Genomic DNA, 19,355 nt, shown 5'->3' on the forward strand with positions numbered 1-19,355 from the left:
TAGTGAAAGGCCTCCTGCAGAAGGGGGGAACTGATGAATTGAAATGTCAAGTGCCCAAGGGCCACCAGAGAGAGATCTAATCCATTTATCTTCCCAGCTCCAGGGGTCAATGCCCTTCCTGAGTTCTGGGACTGAAAGCTGAGAAGCTAATATGTGGGCAGAAGAGAAAAAGGAGACTGTGAGTGGTGTCAGCATGAGCTGAGGATGGGAGGTGGGCAGGGAGGCAGCAGAGCATGACTCACAGAATCTAAGTGATCTCAATGGCCATCACATCCAAATCATACACCTTCAATTCCAGTCCTGAAGCTAAGCCAGAAGGGACCCAAGAAAACAGTAGAGGTAGATCTGAGGACTCTAGAGGGTGTCCACTTTGAAGGTCTTGAAGGTCTCCCTCTCCTGCCTTGCCTGGAGTGGTGAACCCCCAAACAATATCTCTCTCTCTAGAAAGTGTCAGCTGTAGCTAAAAGGATTTCTCACTCAATAAGAGGTTATACTCATGAACATGCTTTCTGCTACAAAGAGATTTTAATATATTATCTTAGTTTACTAGGCTCTTCCCAGAGTTGTGAGAAGCTAGGTGGCACAGTAGATGCTAGTGCTAGGTCTGGAATCAGGAAAACCTGAGTTCAAATCCAGCCTCAGCCACTTACTAGAAGTGTGACTTTGGACAAGTCACTTAACCCTGTTTGCCTGAGTTTCCTCATCTGTGAATTGAGCTAGAGAAGGGTTATCTCTACTAAAAACAAACAAACAAAAACAATGGGGTCTCAAAAAGTCAGAAATGACTGAAATGATGGAGAACAACAACAACAGGGTTGTTGTAAGGGTCTCTTTAGAGCAGGCAAGTATTCCCCCATTTTATAGATCATAGGATTTGTACAGCTGGAAGAGAGAGACCAAAGAGGTCATCCAGTTCAATGGTTTATGTATCACACTTTTGCCCAACGTGACAGTCAGTGTCAGAGCCAGGAATCATACTCAGCTCTTCTGCCTTCAAATCCAAAGCTATTTCCTCTCTATTACACTGAATGACAGCATGAAGATCTATATTTTGTGCTAGTCTGTTATTCCTGAAGAAGCCCTCAAAGGGCATTTTCCATGGTTGGGAGAGAAAGCTCAGCTCTTTTGCTGAATGCTGATAGGATTCAGTTTTCCCTTCTGTACAAGAATTTTGAAGAGGGGATCTCAAGTGTTCTTCTAAGTCATTCTCCTAACTAAATCTGAAAGGAGTCCTTTTACCTTTTTTTTTTTTGAGACTGGGCCATTCCATCTTGGTCAAGCTAGAAGTGAGGTGATCATTCATTGTCCCAATCCCAATCCTGGTCTGCACAGCAGCTTTATTCTGTTCTGTTTTTTAAACTTTGGCCAGTTTGTTCTTCTTCAGGCAATCTGGTCACCCTCAGCCCACCCCCTCACTACAGTGGGGCCATATTTAGCGTGGAGATACTCAGGATCCTGTAGAGACTATGAGCTAGCTACCATGCTTGGCTGAAAACCTTTCTTTTTAGCTAGAAGGATCTACACGAACTGATGCAGAATGAAATAAGCAGAACCAGGAGAGCATTGTGTACAGTAACAGCAATACTGTGTGGAATGATCAACTGTGAAAGACTTAGTTACTCACAGCCATGCAATGACCTGGGACAATTCTGAAGGACTTGTGCCAGGGAATGCTTTCCACCTCCAGAGAAAGAACTGTTGGCAGTCAGATGCAGGTCAAAGAATATTATCCTTCACATTATTTACGGTTTTATTTTGAGGTTTCAGTTTTATATAAGTATTCTTTGACAACAATGGCCAATATGGAAGAATGTTTTGCTAACATGTTAATACATATATAACCCAGATCGAATTGCTTATCATCTCTGAAAAGTGGAGAGACAGAAAGGAGGGAGACAATTTGGATCTTATAATTTTGGAAAAGGTAATTGGGAAAATAAAATATCTTTGAATACCCCCCAAAAACCCTTCCTTTTTTAGTCTCTTCTCAAATTTCATCCTTACTCAGAAGACCTATGTTCCCTTCCTAGAGAGTTAAGATCTAGAATGATAGAAATGGAACCATGTGAAGGTGATGTTGCTTTCTGGGCTCCCTCAAAAGTTCTGCCTATCAGAACTTCTTGGGGACTGCCTGGGGCCTTGTGCATAGAGTGATTTGGTAGGGATCAAAATCACTGCTTTCTAGTTACTAAAGCTTTCCAGAGGAGAAACTTCTGGTCTACCAATGAATATTAGATAGGATCTTAGAACCTCTAATCTGCACAGAATAGGCACTCATTCAAGGCTAGTAATTGGTTCACTGACCAGCTCATCTTCATTATAGACCAGAATGAAATTTATTAGGGTCTCTTGACCTTGGAGTGCCAGGGTCCCAAGGTCATGGATGTAGAATACCCCTTTGTTCAGGAGGTACTGTCGAAAGCAATTTCTGCCCTCCTGGCAGACTTTAATCACTGCTAAGTCTTTCAGTATTTTTGGTGCACCAGGCCTCAGGCAGCTCCCAACAAGGTCCAACAAACAAAACTTCTGTGGGAGCACATATGAGGGAACACAGAACCCCACCAGGAGAGCCATCTAAGAACATCTGACCCTTGTGGCCATACTGTTCCAGCAATGAAGTCCCTTCCTGGAGCACAAGCTCTCTCTGAAGCTCTCTCTGTCTCTGTCTTTCTGCCTCTCTGTTTCTCCCTCCCTTTTGCTCTCTCTGTCCCTCTCCTCCTCCCTCTCTCTGTTTCTATCTCCTTTTCTTCTCTTTGTCTGTTTCTCTCTCTCTCCTTTTCTCTCTCACACACTCCCAACCCCACTCTCTATCTTTTTCTGTCTCTCTCTCCCCCCACCCTCTCTTTTTATCTCTTTCTGTTTCTCTGTTGCTGTCTCTCCCTTTTTCTCTCACACATACACTCCCACCCAACTCGTCTCTCTCCTTCTCTGTCTCTCTGTCTCTCCCTCTCTCTCTCTCTCTCTGTCTCTCTCTCTCTGTCTCTCTCTCTCTGTCTCTCTCTCTCTCTCTCTCTCTCTCTCTTTCTCTCTCTCTCTCTCTCTCACACACACACATACACACACACACACACACACACACACACACATACACACACACACACTCCCATCCCTACCTTTCTCTCTTCTGAGAATCTCTTCGGTCTGTTTTCTCTCCCACCCCCTACTACCTCTCTCTGTTATCTCTGTCTCAACTCTCTTTTTCTGCCTGCTTTGCTGTCTCTTAATGGCTCTCTCCCATTCATGCTCCCTATCTCTCTCTGCTCTTTTTTTCTTCTCTCCTGGTTTTTTTAATCTTAGTTTTTCTCTCTCCTACTTTTCACTGTTCTTTCTCCTGTCTCTCTTCTCTTCTTTCTTTCTTTTCTCCATCTGTCTATCTGTCTGTCTCTCTCTCTCTTCCAAACTCCCTCTCTTTCTCTTATCTTCTCTCTGCCTCTGTCTGTCTCTCCCGCAACCATGATCAATTCTGTAAAGGGCAAACTAGAACACCAGGCAAACAAATTCTCCTGGATATAGGCAGTTCCATTGTCCACTATTGGCTCTTGCTCTCCCATTCTCACTATTTGGCCACCCTGCCTATCTTACTGGGTGAAGGAAACCAGCTTCCACTGTGCTAGGAAGGGACTTAAAGTTAGATAGTACTAGGAAGAGCTGCCTGTGGGCAGGTCATTAACCCTTGAGGGGAGTGGTTGGAGAAGACTGAAGATGTCCAAGGAGAGAGATCCATCTCCATATAACCTAGAGAGGCTGGGTTGAGTTATAAAACCTATCTTGAACTATCAGATGAGACTAAATGGCTACCAAAGAGCCTTCCCAGCTTGCCAAAAGCTTCTCAGGCCCAGGAAGCAGTACAGACACTCCTCCTTATTTGATAGAGGAGGAAATGAGGTCTACAACAGTGAGATAAAAATCAAATAGAAGTGGGGGCCCCCTGAACAGGATACAAAGATTCCTGCAGATTGCATGAAAAACTATATATTCACATTATCTATGTTCAGTTGTATTTTTATTTATTTCACTAAATATTTTCCATTTACATTAAGGAAAAACCCCAACCCATATTTTCTGTCTTAGAATCAATACTGCATATTGGTTCCAAGACAAAAGAGACAAGACAAAAGGGCTAGGTGATGTGGGTTAGGTGACTTGCCCAGGGTCACAACTAAGAAGTGTCTGAGGTCACATTTGAACCCAGGACCTCCCATCTCTAGGCCTGACTCTCAACTCACTGAGTCACTTAGCTACCCCCCCCCCCACTCCCAATTCCATTTTAATCTGGCTTGGCATCTCTAGTCGATGGTATGGAAAAGTATCAGGCTTTAGTCCACAGTATGGTCCAATGAAAAAGGGCCTGGATCTGGAATTCGATGGGATTCCAAACCCAGTTCCATCACTGCTATCTGTGTTACCTTAGTCAAATCTCAACCTCTTTGGGGTTCAATTTCTTCATCTAGAAAATGAAGGGGTAGGACTACAGCAGTGATGTCAAACTCTAATAGAAACCAGGCCATGAACATAAGGATTCCCATAGGACACAGTTTGACTTAGTTTTAAAATGCAAACATTATGTAGGTTTTATTTTATTTTATTTTGTTAAATATTTCCCAATTACATTTTAATCTGGATCAGAGTACATCTTTGGGGCTGATTACCATGTTGGTGCCATTACCTCTGGACAAGATGACCTTGAAAGTCCCTTCCACAGGGCAGCTAGATGGCTCAGTGAATAGAAAACTTGGCCTGGAGATGGGAGTCCTGAATTCAAATGTGGCCTCAGATACTTCCTAGCTGTGTGACCTTGGACAAGTCACTTAACCTTAGTTGCCTAGCCCTTACTGCTCTTCTGCTTTGGAATTGATACTTAGTATAGATTCTAAGAGAAGGTTTTTTTAAAAAAAAGCCTCATTTTCACTTCTAAATCTATGATCCTGTGATTCCTCAAGGAGCTGAGAAAAGGATCCAAGGAGTCTAAGCCTTCAACTCGTGGCACACAGTATTCCCTCAATGCAGACACACTAACTAGTGTATATCTTCATCCCCCACTCTAATGAGCATCCTGTCCTACTCCTCCCCTTGGCCTCCTGCCAGCTCAGCTGCTTAATGTGCGCTCTCTCTCTCTCTCTCTCTCTCTCTCTCTCTCTCTCTCTCTCTCTCTCTCTGTCTGTCTCTCTGTCTCTCCCTCTGTCTCTCCCTCTCTCTCTCTCTCTCTCTCTCTCTCTCTCTCTCTCTCTCTCTCTCTCTCTCTCTCTCTCTCTCTCTGTCTCTCTGCCTCTCTTCTCTGTCTCTCCCTCTCTCTCTCTCTCTCTCTCTCTCTCTCTCTCTCTCCCTCCTTCTCTCTCTCTCTCTCTCTCTCTCTCTCTCTCTCTCTCTCTCTCTCTCTCTCTCTCTCCTCCTCCTCCTACTCCTCCCCCTCTGTCTCTCACAAGAGGCTAGAGAAGGAGCCCTGGTCTCCCAGGGGGGTCTGGCTCACAGACACCCCAGGGGCCCTGAGCTGTCTCAGCCCCAAAGGAGCTAGGGTAGAGAGAGAACTTCTAAAGGAGGCACAAATTCTTAGGGCTTCAGAGCAACAGTGGCTCTTTATAGGAGTGAGATGGGGTGAGGGGGGAGGAGAAGGCTTCCATCATTCTACCCAGCGATCAACACACCTCAGGACTGAGGTCTGGACAGTGCTTGGTCCTTTGTCTTCACGATGAGAGTCTGCCTTCTCCTTTTAAGGACTTTCTTTTTTCTTCCCACCCTAACATGTCCCCTGGCCCCAGGCCCTCCCTACAGACACTCACCACCCATCCCACAGTGACTGCCTTCTGAAAAAGAAAAGAAAGAAGCCGCTCTGACCCCACTGACTAGTGGCTTTGTACTATGGGGTTAAAAGGTCCTTATGGCTTCAGTATAGACTTTGAGGCAGGAGAAGAAGGCATGGGGAAGAGGAGGAACTAAGGACAAGTTCAGGGTCCCTCTTTGTGCCCACCTGGCTCTCTGCCCTTTACTCTCTGCAAAATTAACTGGGGAGGGGGGGAGGACAGAAGGGAGTGGTAGCAAGATGGTACAGTGCAGAGAGCACCAGGCCTAGTCAGGAATACCACATCAGAGTTCAAATCTGTCTTCACACTTACTTACTAGTTCTGAATGACCCTGGGCAAGTCACTTAATCCTGTTTGTCTCAGTTTCCTCATCTGTTAAATGAGCTGGAGAAGGAAATGACAAACTACTCCGGTATCTCTGCCAAGAAACCCCCAAATGGAGTCATGAAGGGTCAGACATGACCAAAGAGACTGAGCAACAACAGGAGGAAATAGAGGCATCTTATAGGGAATCTTAGAGTACCACACACACAGGAGGGTACCTGGTGAGATCCTAAAATCCAAATCATCTATTTTTTCCCCATACTCCAAACCCTTAGGAAAAAGGACTTGCCAATCCCTCAACTCGCTAAGATTTTGAGACAATCAGGCAAAAAAGGGTCCAGGCCACTGGCTTTCAAGGTATTTATAAAGGACAGGTGGGTGAAGGGAGTAATAATAGCTAATATTAGACATTACTTGAAGGTTTGCAGAGCACTTTGCATGTCTTATCCCACTGGATTCTCACAACCCTGTGATGTAAGTGCTATTATGATCCCCATCTTACAGATGAGCAAACTAAGTCTGAAAGAGATTAAATAACTTTTGCAGAATCACAGATCTTTTTAGAGTTTGGGGCAGAATCTGAGCTGAGGTCTCCCTGACTCAGGTTAGTTCTATTACCCACATCTCCATTTTCGACCATGGGAGAACATGAAGAAAAAACTATAAAATGGATTGGCGCCTCAATTTAGTCTCTGGGATCCTAAAAGTCTATACTCCTCCCCAAAAAACTATGAGCAGCTAATTATGAAAAATAGAGAGGCAAGGAAGGGGACTAGGCAGATCCGTTGGCCCTGCTCTGGGGGAAGCCCAGGCTCAGCTGTCTCTAACTTCACCCCGTGTCGACAGATCCCACCAGTCCCTAGGCTTTAAGGGCATCTGGCCCAGGGTTTCCCATGACCTCCCTGGAGATCCAGCCCCGAGTCTGGTTCTGGGAGAGACCCTGAGTAGTGAAAGCATCTGGCTGGGAGCTGCCCCAGGGTCCCCTAGGGATGGATGGCTCCATAGTTCAGGAATGCAGAGCAACAGGCAGGCCTGGTATGCTTAGAGAAAGCCCCCAGAAAGCAGTGAACATGGGCCCCTAGATCTCTCCAGTTTCCTGCTTGTCTCCCAAACCTGGACTACAGCTACCAGGGTAGCTGTCCCAGATGGTAGTGCTGCAGGCCAGTTACTAATAGTGTTGGAGCTATGGACTCAGAAAGAGATCAGGAGATGTTAATCTCTCTGATGTTTGTATATTAACTCTCTGCTCCCCACAAGGTTCACAGCCCCTACTGGTGGCTACAGGGGAGAATGAATGGACCAGGCAATGTGGTCAGGTAGAAAGAGCACTGCATTTGGAATCTGAGGACCTTCGTTTGAAGCCAGACTCTGCTCCTTACTGCCTGAGGAGAGGCAGCTGGAAGAATGGTACCATAAGAGGTGCTGAGTTTCCCTTTACTGGATGGCTTCAAGCAGAGGTTAGAAGACCATTTGCTAAATGGAAAGGATTCTTGTTCTGCCACACTTGGCCTAGATGGCATCTGAGAGTCACCCCAGGCCACCTTTGAGATTCAAAGATCTTGAGGCCTCAGTTGCCTTTTCTGTAATAGGAGGGAGTTGGACTGGAAGATCTCTAATAGCTCCTCAGCTCCTATAAAGAAAGAGACCCTTAGAGAAGGAAAAGGCTGGCCTCTATTCTAGCATTTGCCACAGACCTCCAACCAAGAAGAGAGCACAGGGCAGGAAATGGAGGCATCCCAGAGAGCAGTGAGGAGCCCTGGATCCCTCTTCTCTTTTCCCTCCCAGGACTAGAATACAGCTCAGATCCTTGCTTTCCACCCAAAAGGGGTAGGCTCTTCCCCTGGTCCCCAAGTTCTCCTCCTACCCAAATTCCCATCCCACCCTTGCCTACCCATGGGCCAGAGTGTCATCGCATTCATTTTTGCTGCCCCCTGTCTCAATTCAACCAGCTGGGGCTCTGAGAGGGTGGCCCTACCTTTACTCTCTCCAAACCCCAGTGCTGCCAGCAGTTTCCCCACATAGTCCCCCCTCCCTTCTCTTCCCAATAGTCGTACAGAAAACAGAAGGCAGGGGGCCAAAGCGGGAAGGGGATGTAGGGAAGGTGCTGTCCCCCCAGCTCTTGGACTGTATGACCCATGATCAATTTCCTTTTCTAAGGTCCAGGAGAAGAAAAGGCTGAGGAAGCACACTTCACAGGGGAATCTCTAAATTGGCTGGAGAAGGGGAAGGACAACTACAAAGATCCATTGATGGCCTTTCCCCAATGGCCCCCCAATCCCTTCCCTAGGGAGAGGGCTACATATGCTCCATTGCAGCTAGCCTCTATATTCTCGTGAAGATTGGGTGTGTGGCCAGGGAAACAAGGCCTAGAGACTACTGCAATGCAGCAAAGGAGCATCTATCTGCATATCACTGGAGATGGGACAGGTGAAGTTTCCCACCCAGAGTGGTTGAGACCAAAGGCTAGCGGCTGCCTTCGTGTAACAGGAAGGTGCTGAGGGTGGGAGAGGGACTGTGAGTAAAGGAACCTTTTTAACATGACTATAAATGTACATCTTTTCTAAAATCCTCCTCTTCGAGGGCTATGGACGTTTATTTTGTGACACATTGAGTCCCACCGGTCACACCTCTGGGGAAGAGAGGTGGTGTGAGGAGAGAGACCTAATTCCAAATTGCAAGGGGATGAAAATGCCGAATCTTGCCTAGGGAGCACAAATGTCCTGGTCCTGGCTGATTAGGGGTACTCTCCCTTCTTAAGAACTCCAATATATGAACATTTGGACTCACTCCCAATGTTCTCTTGCACATATATACACACTGTCTATCTTTCAAAGCATTTTTACATCCATTAACACATTTCCTCATCCCAATTATTCTATGAGGTAGGCAGAGTTAGGTTCCAGAACAGGGACTTGTTAATGATCACTTAACCCTGTTTGCCTCAGTTCCTCATCTGTAAGATGAGCTGGAGAAGGAAATAGCAAACCACTCTAGTATCTCTGCCAAGAAAACCCCAAATGGGGTCATGAAGAGTCTGAAACAACTGAAAAGACTGTCAATAACAAAAGGACTTAATGAGGGCAGTTGGGTGGCACAGGGGATAGAGGGCTCAGCCTGGCATCAAGAAGACTTATCTTCCCAAGTTCAAACCAGGCTTCAGACACTTTCTAGCTGTGTGACCCTGGGCAAGTCACTTAACCTTGTTTGCCTCAGGTTCTTCATCTATAAAATGGGCTTTGAGAAGGAAATGGTAAGCTGTTCTAGTATCTTTGCCAAGAAAACCCCAAATGGGTTTGGATATGACTGAACTTACTGAGCAATGATGATCCTTATTTGACAGATAGGAAAATAGAGGGGCCCAGAAGTTAAATAACTTACTCAAGGTCATACAGCTAGTTACTATCTGAATTGAGACTGAGACAATGTGAGAATGGAAGCTTTGGATTCTCACTTCAGGATTTTTAGGTGTCTACTCTACTTTTATGTGAAACTATAATATAATTTATAAATTTATGGTGTCTATACAAATCTTGAAGGGCAGCATATAAATAAGTAAATATAAATACTAATAAAATAAAAATTAATAAATTGTAATTGTGAGTTATTATTGAAAGAGAATTCTTTTCAAAAGAATGTACTCTAGTTCCCTCTACTTAAAGAGGGAACTCATGGTTCATTAAGATAGAATTTAAACATGGAACTATGGAATGCTCCATTCAATTCAACATTTATGTAGCACCTAAGGCCCAGAAAGACTTTGGGTACTGGAGTTATAAAGACAGAAATAGAACTATCTCTGCCTTCAAGGGACTTGCATTCCTATTGGATTAGAACTAGAAAAATCCTTGGAGTTCATCAGACATGACCTCTGTATTTTACAGGCTAGGCAAAGGAGGATCAAATTAGTCAAGTGATTTGTCTGCCCCAAGGTCACCTGATTGTGTAGAGGAAGAGCCTGCCTTAGAGAACAGAAAAGAAATAAAAATCTGGTTGGCCCCAGCCCTGATCCCTGTGTCTTGTTTCAGCCTTAACTATCTAGAATCTGAGAACATAAGAGGTCGATGGTACTGAATCTTGTCCCGGAGATTACTTAAAAGTGAGGAAGGAAGGTGGAGGAGAAGCTAACACACCCAAGAAGGTATTGGCTTCTCTTACTAGAGGGATCATTCATTGGTCCCAATCTTAGATGAGCAAAATGGGAGTCTTAGTAGCTATTTTGACTTCTCTTAACCGCTGCTGTGTTCAAATACCCAGATCCAAACAGAAGCAGGAAAATTCAGGCTCAAATTGGGCCTTTCAGTCAGAGCAATTTCCGGGGCACTGTGGTTACTATGGTTTACTTCCTCCTCCAAATACAAGCCTGACTTCTCTGACAATGTCAATCAACAAGCATTTCTCTCTCTCTCTCTCTCTCTCTCTCTCTCTCTCTCTCTCTCTCTCTCTCTCTCTCTCTCTCTCTCCCTCTCCCTCTCCCTCTCCCTCTCCCTCTCCCTCTCCCTCTCCCTCTCTCTCTCTCTTTCTTTCTTTTTCTTTTTTCTTTCTTTCTTTCTTTCTTTCTTTCTTTCTTTCTTTCTTTCTTTCTTTCTTTCTTTCTTTCTTTCTTTCTTTCTTTCTTTCTTTCTTTCTTTCTTTCTTTCTTTCTTTCTTTCTTTCTTTCTTTCCTCTCTTTCTTTCTCTCTTTCTTTTCTCTGTCTGTCTCTGTCTCTCTCTCTGTCTTTGTCTCTCTCTTCCTTCTTTGTTTTTAAACCCTTGCCTTCTTTAGAATCAATAGTATCCTTCCTGGCAGAAGAGTTGTAAGGGCTGTGCAATGGGAGTTAAGTAACTTGCACAGGGTCACAGGGCTAGGAAGTTTCTGAGGCCCAGACCTCCCATCTTTAGGTCTGGCACTCTATTCACTGAGCTACCTTGTTGCCCCTCAGCAAGCATTTAAAAAAATAATTTTGGATGGATATAGCTAATGTGAGAGTTTGTTTCTCTTGGATAAGCATATTTATTATAATTTATTACATTGTATATATTAAATTATTACTGATACACATTAAAATGTCATATATTTTTAAATGAAAATTCAAAAGCATTTCTTAAGGGCAACAAATACAATGAAAGATAAGAGCAGTCCTTACCCTCATGGAGCTCACAGTCTAATGGGAGAATATGGTGGGAAGATCAGCTTCTGGGCTTTGGTGTTCTCTCTTGGGCTCACATTTAGTTTCTCCTGCATCGTCCTTACTGACAGCTTTTTTAGTCTCCCTCCACTTCTAAGTGCCATCATTCCTCCTTACATGGGGGGAACATTCTGTATCTTTTCATGCCAGGAGAATGCTGGCTCCTGGAGGGCAAGGATTCCTCAGCTTATGATTTTATGGTCTGTACCTAACATATAATAAGTGCTTTAAGTATTGCCTGATGAATGAACTGGCCTCAGTTGTTCTCATTTCTGCTGCTCAAAATTGGAATATTGGAGGGGAAAAGGAGGTAGATGCTGGTTTGCGCCCCCACCTCCATTTCCAGACATTTTTTTCATCACTTAGTAACTTCAATCCTTACTGGTTTCCCAAGGTCACTGGGATTATAAATGAGAAGACCAGGACCTGAACCTAAGGTCTTTTGGCCTCAAATTCAGTGTTTTTCCCACCTATACCAAGAGAGTATAGTTCCCTGGACCTGGGATCAGGAAGACTTGGTTCAGTTGTTGCCTTGGACCCTTACTGGTTTTCTGATCCTGACAAATCACTTAACCTTTATTGGCCTCAGTTTCCTCATTTGTAAAATGAGGGGGACATCCTCTGAGGAACCTTCTGTCCCTTGAATCCCCAGGGCAAAGAAAGGAAGCTCAGGGAAATGTGAACAGAGATAACAAACAGAGACTCAGAGGAGAAAGCAGGAGCAGGGGCCCCTTCTCAGTGGGGGTGTTTCCAGGGAGGCCTGGGGCTTAGAAGGGGCTTAAATAAACTCATCACGTGACTCAGCTTCCTTCCCCAATTTCAGGCCTCTAACAGAGCTTTCTAAGAGCCAGCCTTCTGCTTAACCATCTCTGTTGGTCAGACCTGCTTTCTCTGAAGCCTGGGGGCTATGACAGCATCCTGTCCTCATAGGGTCAGCTTGGCCTTCCTCCTTGCCTTCCCCAGGGGTAAGATCTAGTCCCCAAAGGACCAGCAAGACCAAGGCAGCTTGGGAGCCCTTATAATATGAAGAGATTAGAGGATAAAGGGATGATCCCAGGCCAAGCAGGCAGGGGCCCCAGAGGAGAAAAAGGGCTTTTGTACAATGATCCTGTTCTGACCCAGGCCGGGCTCAGGGGCTCTCCTCAGAGCTCTCTGCCCAAGTGCTGCTAGTCATTTCACCTCCCTTACCCTCACTACAGCCAGTCAGTTAGATTAGACTGGGCCCTTACTGATAGGGGGAGGGGGTATGGTTAGGAGTGGGGGTGGGGAAGAAGAGAGATGGAGGTTAGGGAGAGGAAGGGCACCCTGCAGCTGCTCTGAGCCAGGAACCTCCTGGGATCTGCTGACAGCTCAAACCACTTCATGCCCACTCCCAGCCCAGGAACTCTTAAGTGTTCTTCTTGCCCCTCTCTTTTCATTCCTTCCTCCAATTCATCCTGGAATTGGGTAGATAACCCAGCTTTGATCTTCCTCATCGTGAGCCAATCCTGGGCCAGGAGCACCTAGTCTAGTGTCTCTCAATCAGTTTATCCCCCTTCCACTTACCCCTCAGAGCCACATGCCAAACCATATCTGGCAAACCCCTAGCCTCTCCAGCCCCAGATCTGAGCTCCAGCACTTGCAGAACATAAAAGAGATGACTGAATGTCTGATTCCCCTTTGAGAAACTTCAGCCTTCCCTATCCCAACCCCTGCCACCAATCTGTCTGGTTTTAAAGAGGCAGGAGCATGGCCAAGATGACCCCAGGTGGGCTATGACTACTCAGCAATTCTGATTTTCCTGTATCAAGTTTCAATTTGTCAGGAAAGGAAATCAAATAACTTGCCTATCTTCTCTTTTGTCCCCCATGGGGTCATTTTCTCCCCTCCATTTCAGTCCCAGCCTCATACTCTCAACCCTTTCTTAGATCTTGGATTAGAAACTGGGTTCTGGGCAGCATTTTCTGCCTTCCACGGCTGGCTGCCCATTCAGGTCCCAGTGTGTTCTGAAGGCTAGTGAAAGTGGTGCCTATGGATCTTCCTGCATGCCCTCCTACACCCACTCCTTTCGGTTGAATTCTCCTTTAACTGATACCCAGCTAGGGAACAGAACCAGCTGCTACCAAGGAAAGGGGGTGCCCTTGGCTCTCATGTACAAAGTACCTAACATGTGACACAGCCCCTTCCTATCCTCCCTCACTGATTTCATCCCCCCCCCCCCAGCTGAGTCTGGGTGGGTGGGGTCTCTTCCCCAGCCTGTTCATCTCACTCCAAAGCAGGGATGATCCTCCTCCTTCTACAAGACGAGTAGCAACCCCAAAGGAGCTCAGCCTTCCCCTTGAAAAAGAAAGCTTGAATAGAGGTAGGAAGGGGGAAAAGAGATTTTGTTGAGGGTCATCCTTCAAAGTGGTACCTAAGGGAATGACTATAAGGAATGAGCTCACCCCCTGCTTCTCTCTTCTCACAGATCCCCTTCTTTTCAGACCCTTGAGCTCATAATGGGGGGTGGGGGGAAGACCTCAGGGGAAGGGGGCCAAGCAGAGGCCTGGGCCTCATTTTCCTTTTATGGTGGTTTCTCTCTGCCTCTAGCCCACTCCAGATGCTGTATTTATATTTCCTATTCTCCCTGGTGGACCTTCCCCCTTTCGACCTCCCTAGAATATTGCTAAGGCTGCAAGAGCATTTACCAGGCAGCAGCCATGACCCCCACTCCCACCCCACAGGGGTGTGTGTGTGTGTGTGTGTGTGTGTGTAGACACCTGCAGTGATGTTCTTTGTCTAACACAGCCCTATGCCTGGGTCAGGAAATCTCTGTATAAGTGATGCTCAGAAATGGAGCCCAGAGGCAATGAAGCACAGAACTGGTCTTTACTCTCCCCTGTCCCTAGCAGTTGCTCCAGCCTGAGCTAAACTGTCATCTCCATCCCAATAGTCATGGTTCCATGTTAAGTCAGGTATCCATCAGACTTGGGGTTGGGGTGGGGTGGGGTGGGCAGCAAGAAGCCTATTCACACTACACAGCTTCAGCTCTGTCTGCAGGTAGGCAGATAGAGTCTTTGGGACCCTGGTATCTCCTTTACCAGGAGGGGGTTGGTTGAGAGATTCAAAAGACCTTGGGATAGTCCCATTCCAAGTATATATACTAGGATGCTTGGCTGATACTCTAGTTCAGGTCAGCAAGGCATGCAGGGGAGAGGAATAGAAATAAAAAAATTTAGCATCATCTCTGCCAGGTCTTTGATTTTCCCAGCCTTAGTGGAAACACCCATTAACAGATTTGATAAGGAAAAAAAGTGGTAGAGAAAAAAGGTCAGACAAACCCCTCACTATCCCATCAGAGAGCAGTACAAAGGCAGATGGTTCAACTTTGCAGCATTTCCTGTCTTCACCTCAGAGAAAGGGAGACATGTATCCTCTTCTCCTCTGAGACAAGCCTTCTTTACTATTTCGTCTCCACCTCCATCCCAATCTGTCAATATTTTACCTCATATCATCCATACAAAATGGATCCCCAGGTAGCTTCCCCTGTCCTAAAAAATACTGAAATGGGCCCAAAGATTGGGGAAAATGAAAACTGTCAGTTTGACCAACTCCCAGCTTAGATAACAATGACTTAAACCCAGGTCTCTCCAGCAAGGACCTGGATCCCATCTAAGCGACAATCCTAATTAGAAACCAAATCAGCCTCCCTCTTCCCTCTCCACTCCATCCAAGGAGACAGCATCAATCAGGAAAAGGGATCTTTGTCTGGAACTGTGCAGCAGCATTGGGGCAGGCATGGGGGTGGGGTGGGGTGGAGGAAGGATCAGTGTCCAGGAGCAGCAGCAGCAGCAGCAGCAGCAGCAAGAGCTGCAGCAGTGTTAGATTGGCAAGAGCCTGGAATTTGTTGATTTAAAAAAAGATTCTTAAAAAAAATAATAATCCCTAATGAGACAACTAGTGGGGCGGTGAAGAGGAAACACATAGATGCCCCGGCCTGGGCCAGGGTTGGGTGTGAAATACCGGATTTCCTTGTTTATTCGATTTTCTGTTCATTAAGAGCTCCCAAGAGAAGAGGTGGATATTATCTCCCAAACAAAGCCACCCTCCAGTCTCTTTTCTGGGGACCCCATGAACATCAAGCCTAAGGGTTCGAGTCATTCATGAATCCCGGTGCTGCAGAACGAAAGGAGAATATCGAACTGGGGGAGCGGGGGAAGGTATGGGTGGTCCAAGCTACCCACCTGAGACAAAGCTGAGATGAGGAACCGCACCCCCGGCGCCCCCTCCCCCCCCCATCTCTCTCATACATATACATACTGACTCATACGTCTTCTTTCTCCCCCATGCACGGCCCCCCATCCTCCCAGGCTCTTACCTGACGGCCACCTTGACACAGCAGTCACCTTGGCTTGCCATGGCTCTTTCAGATCTCCGGGGATCTCGGGCATGGATCAGGGGATCGAATCAGAGAGCCAGTGCCTGAGGATGCAGGAGGAAGAGGAGGAGGCGGCGGTGGTGGCCCTGGAGTTGTGCGCTGCGGTGGCTGCTGCTGCTTCTGCTGTTGTTGCTGCTGCGGCTGCTGTGGCTGCGGCGGGAGGTGACATGCTCCCCCGAGGCGGCAGCGGCGGCGGCTTATACGGGGCTCATGGGGAGCCAGCAGCAGAACCCCGGAGCTCCCCTCTCGCCCGTGCGCCCTCCATGTGGCAGGGGCCCTGAGGCACTGCGGTGAAATCGACCTGACAGCTGAGGCCGAAACTGACCAGCTCCATCCACACCCCTCTCCAGCACGCGTTCGCATCCACTCCCACCCCCTCTCACCCGCTCCCACTCCCTCTCACTCGCTCCCACACTCACACGCACCCCGCACCCCCGCGCGCACCTACCACCCTTCTCCAGCCACCTCCAGCGGCAGCGGGAACAAAGGGGGCGGGGGCCGGGCGGGCTGCAGACCCCGCCCCCACCTCCTTCGCAGAGCCCGCGCCAGGCCCCGCCCCTTAACCGGCGGGGACCAGTCAGGCGCCAAAGAGAACAGAAGGGGCGGGGCCTCCTCCTTTAAAGGGACCTCTTGGCTTTCTTCCATTCCTCTTGTCTTTCTGGGGCGGTTGCCCCCTTCCTTCCCCTCCCCCGCCTCTCCCGTAGGGATTATTTATCCTTTCTCCGGATGGCACTCGTTAATAACCATAATCACAGATCACATTTCACCACCGGCAACCAGCCGAGTAGGGAGGGCCAGTATTATTAATCCCATTTTACGGAGGAGGAAACTGAGGCTCTATTAGGTGCCAGGTACTGGGCTAAGCTCATTTTCCCCAAATCATTTTTTAGAACAGAGACTTTAAAAAATCTTTGTATCTCCAGCGTCTACACAGGGTCTGGTAACTAGTAGCGTAATAAAAATTTCCCCAAATCCATGAGTGTGAGGGATCATGAAATTACCTTGGGGGAGGTGTGGAAAGACAATCCAAGAGCTCGAGAAGCTTACAATCTTACGGGAGGAGACAACAAGCGATTTCCCCAAGGTCTCGTGGCTAGAAAGGATGCCTGACTGAATCAAACCCAAGGCTCCATCCAGGGCTCGGCCACTCCACCAGGCGGTTAATGCTAGAAGGAATCTTGGGAGATTAGTAATTGTCTCTAACGACCAGCTATTGGGGGGGGGGGGGGGAGGGAGGAAGGGGGATGGGAAGGGATGGGAGATGGAACGCATAACCACTGACCCACTTCTGTTTTATCTGCATTATTCACTTCAATTCACCAACCCATGATCTGAAGCATTTGCAGATTTCTGAGGTGTAAAGGCTCACAATGAAAATTTAATTCTTTCTTCCAAAGCCTATTTGAGCTGGTTCCAGCACACCCCTAGCTGGATGTTACCTTAAGGATCATTTAACCTAGTCCCCTTATTCTACAAATGAGAAAAATATTCTAAAGTAGGTATCAAAGTAGCACAGTGGATAGAGCACCAGGGAGGACCTCAGTTCAAATCTGATCTCAGACACTTCCTAGCTGTGTGACCCTGGGCAAGTCATTGGACCCCAGGCCACTTAATCCCTATTGCCATTCTTCTTAGAAGTGAGACTAAAATAGAAAGTAAGGGCTGAAAAAATAATTAAGTAAATAATAAATACAAAAAGAAAAAGAAACAACAAAAGTATCTGATTAGATGGTAAGCTCCTCAAAGACAGGGACTACTTTTTGTTTTTACATTTGTGTATTCCTAGGGCCTGACACAAGATAAGAACTTAATAGATATCTATTGATTGACAGAGCCAGGATTAGAACCCAGGTTTTCCTGACTCCCGGTCCTAGAGTTCAGAGTCACAGATCAAACTCTAGAGAAATGACTGACTGAATGAAAAATCTTTATTAAGTATTTACTGTGTGACAAGCACATAAAATCTTCCCAACCTAGATGGATGAACTTAATCTTACTTAAAGCCTAGACCACCTCATCTCCCTTCCCAAGGCTATTTCATAACCTTTCTCTCATTCTAGTGGGCATTCAACAACCCTGATTGAGGGGAATTCAACAAATGTTTATTAAGCTACCAGGTGCAAGGCACCATGTATATAGTGGAGACACAAAGATAAAAAAAAAATCAATCTATGCCCTCTAAAAAGAGAGGAGGGAAGACAAGCAAACAATTTTCTGAAAGTACAATAGGGCAAAGGAGAGAGCTAGACAAAGTGCTACAGAAATATGAGGAGGACCTAGTACTGAGCTACCTAACTGCCCTAAGTTAGAGGGCTGGAGTTTGAATCCTGATCTTGCCAATTACTACTAAAATGAACTTGAGCAAATCACCTACTCCCTTCTCATCTGTAAAATGAGACAGGTTCAAATAATGGTATTTCTTTTCAGCACTATATCATTCTATCATACAAGTTGGCATGGGAGAGAAAGCTGGAGAGCTGAGCAGATCTGGGCACAAGTACTCTGATTCACAATGGCAATGTTCCACAGGACAAATATCTTAGTACCTCTTAGTGCCCCGGGCAACTTTCTAAGAAACTAGGTGCAAGGGCAGCTAGGTGGCATAATGGTTAGAGAGTCAGACCTAGAGACCTGAGGACAAGGGTTCAAATTTGACCTCAGATACTTTCCTAGCTGGGCAACCCCAGGCAAGTCATTTAACCCCTCATACCTAATCCTTACCACTTTTCTGCTTTAGAGCTGTTGACTGGAAAAAAAAAACACAGAAGTATTAAATAGTCAGAGAAACTACTCTTTAATTAAGGAAAGAGGTACAGTGCTAAGTGTGCGCCACACGCCTATGCAGAGTCCAAGGATGGAAATCTGGATGCTCTGGTCACTGACCCCTGGGAACACCAACTGAGCTAGATTGACAACTCCAACGAACAAAAGAATTTGGGGAACCTATATACCATTTGGGGAGATCCAGGGGGCAGGAAAAAGATGATTTACATCACTATAGCTACAAAGAAAATGAGTGTTCAAACTATACTGACAATCAAGCTTGGGAAAAAATCATAGCTAGAAGCTAGGGTGTAAGGGAAGGAGCTACTTACTATGGACACCAAAAGGATGGTCCTTGCCCAGGTGGGGGTCTTCTTGGGAAGGGGACTCTGATACAACAGGGAAGACTACCTAAGACAAAAAGAGTACTTAGCATTTGCTTAGCTCTACCTAACTGGAATTGTCATTTACCTTAGGGTCCATTATTCAGTCTGAAACTGCTAGCCTGAGATTCCCTTCAGGATGGATTCTCCCCATCAGGGAATAGGTACAAGCTTTGGGGTCTCTAATTTACAATCTAGTCCTAAAACTTGGCGTTCATCAGATTGTACTAGGCTACAAGTTTGGGGTTTCTAGATTCCATGTTAACAGAGCCAATACATAGTATTAATTCTAAGAAGGAAGGTAAGGACTAAAAACAAAGGTGAATTTCCTAGAATTTCCCAATCCCAAAGAAACCTCAAGCCTTGACAAAACAAAGGGGATATAGGGACAGAGAAAGTACTTCTAGCTGGGAGGAATCAGGAAAGGGATCAGGGAAGGTTTCATTGAGGAGGCAGGACCCAAGGAAGAAAGTGATTCTATTCTAGATGGAGGGATGGAAGAAATTCATGGACATATCCTATAAAG

General features: G+C 46.2%; 1 protein-coding gene across 12 annotated transcripts in view; it reads right to left on the bottom strand.

Moving 5' to 3' along the window:
• KIF21B (kinesin family member 21B) overlaps positions 1 to 15,975 on the bottom strand; it is a 77,365-nt gene extending 61,390 nt beyond the window's left edge. For 9 of the 12 annotated variants that reach the window (XR_008916143.1, XR_008916142.1, XR_008916141.1 and 6 more), the window contains exon 1: positions 15,624 to 15,975. Coding sequence is in view for 7 of the 12 variants with exons in the window: in XM_056815703.1 (XP_056671681.1) it covers positions 15,624 to 15,664 (41 nt within the window). In the remaining 5 variants the exon portion in view is untranslated. Of the gene's footprint in view, positions 1 to 11,245; positions 12,251 to 15,623 lie in introns of those variants that run through there. The other 3 variants (XM_056815704.1, XM_056815708.1, XR_008916144.1) reach the window with 2 other exon arrangements.
• Positions 15,976 to 19,355: the final 3,380 nt, after the last annotated feature.

Source organism: Monodelphis domestica, chromosome 2 (assembly GCF_027887165.1).
Source record: "Monodelphis domestica isolate mMonDom1 chromosome 2, mMonDom1.pri, whole genome shotgun sequence".
Lineage (NCBI taxonomy): Eukaryota > Metazoa > Chordata > Mammalia > Didelphimorphia > Didelphidae > Monodelphis > Monodelphis domestica.